General features: G+C 35.4%; 1 protein-coding gene and 1 pseudogene across 8 annotated transcripts in view; one reads left to right on the top strand and one right to left on the bottom strand.

Annotated features, from left to right (window-relative positions):
* The window catches only part of LOC131529978 (NACHT, LRR and PYD domains-containing protein 12-like), a 256,130-nt gene extending 251,814 nt beyond the window's left edge, over positions 1 to 4,316 (top strand). For 6 of the 8 annotated variants that reach the window (XM_058760021.1, XM_058760026.1, XM_058760023.1 and 3 more), the window contains one exon: positions 3,647 to 4,316. In XM_058760021.1, coding sequence (XP_058616004.1) covers positions 3,647 to 3,824 — 178 coding nt within the window. In that variant the 3' untranslated portion in view covers positions 3,825 to 4,316. The remainder of the gene's footprint in view (positions 1 to 3,646) is intronic. The other 2 variants (XM_058760022.1, XM_058760024.1) reach the window with 2 other exon arrangements.
* LOC131529976 (NACHT, LRR and PYD domains-containing protein 3-like) overlaps positions 1 to 8,025 on the bottom strand; it is a 540,773-nt pseudogene that overhangs the window by 349,035 nt on the left and 183,713 nt on the right.

The following is an 8,025-nucleotide window of genomic DNA, read 5'->3' as shown; positions in this document are numbered from 1 at the left end:
ACACACAGATTGATAAATCTTTTGTTTTGACACTTTTTCCCATCCAAACATCACAACTCTGTTCCATTCCATTATATTTTCATCCCACTCCTCAGTCAAATCTTTAATTAAACATTTACATTTCTTTAAAAATTCCTCCAATTCTGTACAATATAAAACATATGACACACAGACTCATGGGGACTCGTGTCACGGTGGAGACCTAAATGGAGGGCAATAGCACATACGGTCTGTACAGTAGAAAAAGCATTACGCCTGTGTGTGTGTGTGTGTGTGTGTGTGTGTGTGTGAAAAGATTTGACTCGTTAGATTTTGACGTAGCAAAGAAAGGATTTTTGGTAACACTTTCTATGAAGCCCGTCTTTATTATACATTATAAAGGTATTCTTAAGGTATTATAATGAATGCATAATGCATTACAAATAACTTTATAATATGCTGTATCATCTCATGAATATTCATAAGAACAGTTTTAATGTATTATAATAGTTACTTATTTGTGGTTATAGCTTTTAAGAGTATGATGATTTATAACACAATGAACACGATCCATGCGCTTAAGTTACAATGGATTATATTTCTCATAGTTATAATGTATTGTAAGTCTCATATCTTGCCACGTTACTTATGTTACTTTACTTAAAGCAGACAAAGACCACTTATAAGTAATAATAATAACAATAATATATATTTATTTTCTCAAACAGCCATAAGATCAGATATCAGATCAGATGAATGTGTAATATGACACATTTGCTTTGAACATTTAAAAAAAATATAATATCAGTTTGATTATTTTGATGACACCCTTTAGACAGCTGTTGATAAGTAACTCTGTAACTACATGTCAACTAGCCGTCATGAGAGTATTAGTAGTGTGTCTGCTGAATATACTGTATGATAACACTTTATTTTGATGGTTCCTCAACAGACAAACTGAGTATAGGATACTTTGCAAGTATGTGAACAGTCTACCTACTAGGGTTGTCACGATACCATAAAAATGTCTTACGATACTATACCAGCTGAAGTATCACGATACTGTGCAGTATTGTGTTAATTTAAAATTCAATTCTACAAAATGAATCAAAATTTAATAAATAAATAGATGTAAGTGAAAACAGACAATATTATTCTCTGAATACTTAATGTGAATGAATGACTGGCTATTGTTTTCCATGAAATAATCTAAACAAAACTCATCTCAGCACTGCACAGAAGCTGCATGAAGTGACATTTAGATGTGGCATTTATACATAATTGCATAAATAATGTTATGAGATTAGTGTTTTAAATACTAAATTCTGAATATAGAAATATGTTGGAAAATAATGTAATATGCCTACTTTTAGATGGGAAACTTAAAAACGGCCAGCAGGTGGCAGAAGTTCGTGATTGAATCACTGAGTCATTCAAAAGAATCAAAAACAGCGCTCTTGCTCGTGTCGTATTGCCGAACTGTCAGGAGCATTTTTTTTTTGCTCGCGTATCTTGAAATTTCCGAGTTAGCAGAAACGAACTATTACACATGTTCTAGAAGTGGTCAAATTAATTAAACTGTGAGAATACTTTCTTGTAAGATATTATGATGTTGAATAAGTGATGCTTGAGCTGCTGTTGTTTAAAATGACATAAGATGGTCTGAATCAGACCCTTTCTTCTGATAAACTGCAGCATGAACAACGACGTGCAAGTGCGACTTCTCATTGCAAACTGAACTGAAGCATCGGGAAACACTCAATACCATATAATGCGTATACACAGAGCACAGCAGAAAGACATTTGGCAATCAACTTGTAATAAATGCATAGAACACTTTAATTTAACTCTGATGTACTGACCGTATAGTTTTATATAATCAGTGTACATTTAAATCTGTGAATCTTGTCCCCAAATTTTTCCAAATGTTTTTGTTTTCTAATAAGCTGTCTTACAGTTTTTCTCGAATACTAACAGAATTCATGAAACAATTCACCATTTTCTATAAACACAATCTCTATAAACACATTTGTATTATACTGCCATTCTCTCAGCAATATATGCTGCTTACAAGAGAGCCGTGAACTGGTTGTTCCTGGTTGTTGTTTTACAAGTTATTATACTTCTTATAAATAATATTGTCAGTTCATTAATTAGCTAATATATTGCAGTGTAAATTTACTCGTCATATTTTAGTCAAAATATTATGACTGTAGTGTTAAAACAAGCTTCAACTTTCCAGTTTTGTCCCTTGTTTCTTGGCCGCTGTGGGAGGTGTTGATGCAATAATCCGACGCGTGCAAAGTAGCATGAATAGATCCAGAAAGACTTGTTGAAACAATAACTGAAGTTTATTAAACCAAAATTAGCTTGAATTGCAACATAAAACAAACAAATAACTTAAAGGCTAATTGCAGGCTTGTTGCACCGTGCCATCTTAGCTGCGTGCGCACGGTCGAAAGACTGTATGCTCTCGCACCAGCACCCCTCTCCTGTCAGGGGGGGCATATCCTTTTAAACATCTTCCCTTCACACCCACAGAGGACACACACTCAGAGAAATAAACAACATTAACAATAAAGCAGCAAACTAGTATTTAAATGAACATATAGAAAAATGAAATTAGATAGTAAGCATGGCTCCTACAATAACTAAGATTAAGAAATATTCATGGATTTGGAGGTGCTAAAATGTTATAACATACAGGTTTTTTCTTTCTTTTTACTCAAAACAAAAGAAAAAAAACAGTAATTTATAGCATTTAAGACATTTCACGAAATCACAGCAAAAGTTACTGCAGACGTCACGTATCTTCTCACACAGCTTCACACACGAGAAGAGGGCAACGAAAGTGTTGTGCTTCTTATCTCACGCCATCACGCCGTGTGTGTGTGTGTGTGAGAGAGTGTGTGCTTGCGTGTGAGAGAGAGAGTGTGTGTGTGTGTGTGTGTGTGTGTGTTTGCGAGAGTGAGTGAGTGTGTGTGTGTGTGTGTGTGTGTGTGTGTGTGTGTGTGTGTGTGTGTGTGTGTGTGTGTGTGTGTGTGTGTGTGTGTGTGTGTGAGAGAGTGTGTGTGAGTGCGTGTGTGTGCGCGTTTTTGTGAAAAGTGAGGACATAGATTTGTATAATGACAGGTATTACAAGGAGAAGGTGACTTTTCAGGACATTACTCCATGTCCCCACTTTTCAAAACACTTATAAATCACACAGAATGGAGTGTATTGAAAATCTGAAATAGCACAAAGTCTCCTGTAAGGGGTAGGTTTAGGTGTAGGTTGGTGTAGGACAATAGCACATACAGTTTGTACAGTATAAAAACCATTACGCCTATGGAGAGTCCCCACAAGGATAGCAAACCAGACATTTGTGTGTGAGTGTGTGTGTGTGTGTGTGTGTGTGTGTGTGTGTGTGTGTGAGTGAGTGAGTGAGAGAGAGAGAGAAAGTGACAGTTGAGATTCAAATTCATGAACATTCTGCCATTTTAAGTCTATGGGATTTCTTTTGCCTGCTTTTTCGTCCGCTGTGTGAACATCGTAGGTCTGATTGCTTAGAAAAGATACAGCACTCTTCTCCTCAATGAGCCGGTCGATTTGACACCTCATTCATGGGTCTGTGATAAACGGTGAATGAACTTAACTCATCTTTATTTTTTCTGTGTTTTCTCTGCAGTCTTTCCTGCTGTGATATTACAGAGAAAGGCTTTGCTGCTCTGAGTTCAGCTCTGAGATCAAACCCCTCACACCTGACTGAACTGGATCTGAGCCGTAATACACCAGGAGACTCAGGAGCGAAGCTGCTTTCTGCTCTACTGGAGGATCCACACTGTAAACTGAAGAAACTACGGTGAGTGTTATTATATTATTGAACACAAGAACTGTGTGAAAATACTGCCAAACAAAAACATTTCATGTTAAAGGGATAGTTCACCCAAAAAAGAAAACTCTGTCGTCACTTTACTTATCTTCAAGTCATTTCAAAACAGTGTGACTTTCTTCTGTGGAACATAAGAGAAGATATTTTGAGAAATGTTTTTTGTCCACACAATGGAAAGCAATGATACCCAAACTACTGTGTTTCACAGAAGAAAGAAGGTCACACAGGTTAGGAGCGACATGCAGGGAAGCTAGTATTTGTATCTGTAACAATCACAAAATTATTTGTGTCTGTATCTGTATTCGGATAAAACTGGAAGTAGGCGGAGCTTAAACCGGAACGTCGTACAGTTATACTTGATAAGACCATTATGTCTATGGTTTTACGCACTGAATTAATAAAGCATTAAAAAAATGTCTAAGGTTTTACAGCCTTTCTTTTTTTCATGGTTATCACTGAACAAATATGCCATGTTTAACTAAAATATATTCTTTAATGATTATAATGTTTATTTAAATATCTTCTTACAGTCGGAGCCGATACTCTTGTATAGGCAGTGCTTCGAGATGCAGTGCGGTTATGCTTCAGGGAGCGAGTTCGAGTCCCATTTGGGGACCTTTCGTGATCCGATAAATAAATATTTAGGTATCTTCCAATTAAAACAGTAAGGGTTCCTATGCAGCGGTAACACTTTACAGTAAGGTTCATTAGTTAACAACATTAGTAAACATGAACTAAGAATGAACAATACTTCTACAGCATTTATTAATCTTAGTTAATGTTAATTTCAGCATTTACTAATGCATTATTAAAATCACAAGTTGCATTTGTTAACATTAGTTAATGCACTGTGAACTAACATGAATAAACAATGAACAACTGTATTTTCATTAACTAACATTGACAAAGATTAATAAATAGTGTAATAAATGCATTGTTCATGTTAGTTAATACATTAACTAATGTTAACAAATGACACCTTATTGTAAAGTGTTACCTCTGCAGTTTAGAAATATGGAAATTGATTTAGGTAATTTCCAGGAAATGCATGGAAAAAGGCAAGAGCAACACTGAGAGCAATACTTCACACACTTGTTACTGTGTTGTAGTTTTAGAGGTTTATGTAAAACAACATGATTTCCTTCGGCTCACCGGTTCCTGCACAGTTTAAACAAGTATTTCACTCAAGTAACTTGCAGGTCTGGAAAAGTATGGAAAAAAAGAGCACAGTAGCTATAGCCTATGGAAAAATATTTGTCAGTGATGGGCAGTAGCATCGCTACAAGTAGACGCTACTAGTTTAACTACATTTCTCAGTAGCGTGGTGGTAGCGTCACTGTTTTCTGAATCAAATAGCTTTTTGGTAGCTAAGCTCTTTTTTTGATCAAGTAGCGCGGTAGCGTCAACAAAAGCTAACGTTACATTTTCCAAAGAAAGCATTCTGAAACTTGAGCTCAAATCAGAAATATAACAGCTACGGGTCACTGATCCTGGATCAGTAAGTGACGCCACCACCACTAAAGCTTGTAACGCCATTGGCTCCTCAAACTGTCAGTCAAACCTCATTATTCCTCCCGCCTCTCTCGTCAATGAAGTGAGGAGCGCAGTTTAGAGCATCTCAGCTTGTTTGCAGTCTGAAGGTAAATAAAGAACTGTTGATTGAATAAGTACAGCGGTTTGTTTTCTCAAAAAACACTATTTATAAAGGCTAATGCTTTTTTTTTGTTTGTTTGTTTGTTTGTTTTTTTGTTTTTGAGGAGCAGAGAAGAGTTTCTCTAGCATTTGTTGTAAAGTCACAGCCAATATTTCATAATATGATACTTTGGCCAAATAACAGAAAAAAACTGAACACCCACATAATGACAGAAAACTGAGGAAAACATTCGCTGGTCAAAAGCTTCGTATTTGAACTTGATTTTGGTGAAATGTTTATATTAATATCTAATGACACATGCAACGATGCAAATAAACAGCCTATCTGTAGGCCTAAACATCTATATGGTAACACTATACAATACGATTTCATTAAAATACATTTGTTACAGTATTTATTAATCTTTGTTAATGTTAGTTAAAGAAAATACAGTCGTTCTTTGGTAGTTCATGTTAGTTCACAGTGCATTAACAAATGTTAACTTTTGATTTTAATAATGCGTTAGTAAATGTTGAAATTAACATTAAGATAAATGCTTCAGAGGGTATTGTTCATTCTTAGTTCATGTTAACTACACTAGTTCACTGATGTTAACTACTGAACCTTATTGTGAAGTGTTGCCATTTATATAAAAGTATCTGTATACAATAAAGCAACAATACCAACTACCAATAGGAGGTTTCCGGCTGACAGCAAAAATTTATTTTGCCTGTGTCACAATTTGATACTGATTATGTCGCCACATTTGTTTGGAACAGCTGTTGAATAAACAATTAAACTGAACATGCCTGTCTATCTGCTTGACTGACAGTTTTATTGATCACTGAGAGAGCATTGACTTGGTATTATGTTGGTTCAATTGAATTTTTTTTATTTATTTTTAAATAGCTTGGATGTAGTAAACTACTTTTGCCATGTTGCCGTAGCTTAGCTTGCTACATTTCTCAGGGCTGTAGCTTTAGTGTAGTTAAGCTTCATTCAAAGAGTAACTGTTAGCTTAGCTCACTACATTTTCCAGGTAGCTTGCCCAACACTGATATTTGTGTTTCAACTATTTGCTCTATTCAGTCTTCTAAAATATAAAATTATTTAAAAACAATAAATTGATCATACAAGTAGAGAGCTTTCATGACAAACGTTTAGTAATCATCTGAACTCGACTGAATTAATTCAAGGCGCACTTTTTCATTACGCGTAACTCTTTAAGCAGTCTTTTTTAAATAATGTTTTTACTAAATAATGTGCATGTGCCACACAAACCATCAAAAGATAAAGAAGCAAACATGTAGGCCTAGTAGAAAATGTATCTGTATCTAAGCTGATTATTAGCCTACTCTTGACAGAGAGCTGGTTTGGTTTTTGAGAGACGTGCAACGCAGCTGTTTGATTGGTGATCGCGCTGTGCTTAGTCCATTCATTCGTGTATCATATCGTAGCCTATAAGGTTTAAATCACTGCCTTTTAAATATACACAAATAACAGAACGTGTATGATGTATTATTTTAGTTGATATTACTCTTGTCAAGCTCTGATTTCTGATTTCACAGCAAGCGGTGTTTGATTTGCGCTCTTTTCATTCATAAAGTTTAAATTCATTCACTTCACACACTCATTATTGCGTAACTTTAGAGGTTTGTGTAAAATATCGCGCTGATCCCCTGCTCACCTGTTATCTAGCAAACACCAGACTGTGCTGCAGCCTCAGACGAATATTCGGACAGAATTATTCATTATCCGTTATTTGTTTTAAAAGCCATTATCCGTGCCTTTCTGAACAAGGTATTCGGCTTCGGGCACACTCCTAAAGTACATTATGACAATTTTTATTTTTGGGTGAACGATTCCTTTAAGAATCAAAATGTGAATTATCAAATACAATGATTATACTGAATGTGCTCAAGACAAATGTATGTTTGTATATACACTTATAGACCATTAAACAACAAAGTATGTAAGTGTAAGCCAAAATTAAACATACAGATCAATAATTACAAAAATGACAGATTAACAAGTCTTTCTCCAATCCATGATCTACATGTACTCCGTGGCACCAAGTCTTGTACAATTTAATCAGTCTGAAGAGTATTTAACTGTCCCAACACAGGCATAATCTCTCCTGTGTATGTTTTCAGCGTGACTCTAGTGATCTCCAGTGACTCTGTTGAACGCAGCTTGGGATTGTTTCTCAGATATAATACTCACAGATATGGTATCATTTTCCATCATAATTTCCTTGCCATTTACATTAAACGTCTCTGTGAATGACTTTCTGCTGTTTTATCACTTCACAGTGAAAACATGGGCAATTCAACATCCTCTGCCTCCACATACTTAGTATTTTTCTCAGCATAAGGGTTTTTTTTCCAACCAGTGGCGGCTCGTGGGTTTTAAAATAGAGGAGGCACACTAATTGACCTGGGGATCCCTGCTAATTAATATTATTAACGTATTTGCTTAACCACTTTAAAATGGCTTTTTGTTTGCTTTTAGTTAGAAAACATAAAGAAAAGGACTCATACAG

The sequence above is a fragment of the Onychostoma macrolepis genome, chromosome 22, assembly GCF_012432095.1.
Source record: "Onychostoma macrolepis isolate SWU-2019 chromosome 22, ASM1243209v1, whole genome shotgun sequence".
Classification (NCBI taxonomy): Eukaryota; Metazoa; Chordata; class Actinopteri; order Cypriniformes; family Cyprinidae; genus Onychostoma; species Onychostoma macrolepis.
This window is presented reverse-complemented; position numbering and strand designations above follow the sequence as displayed.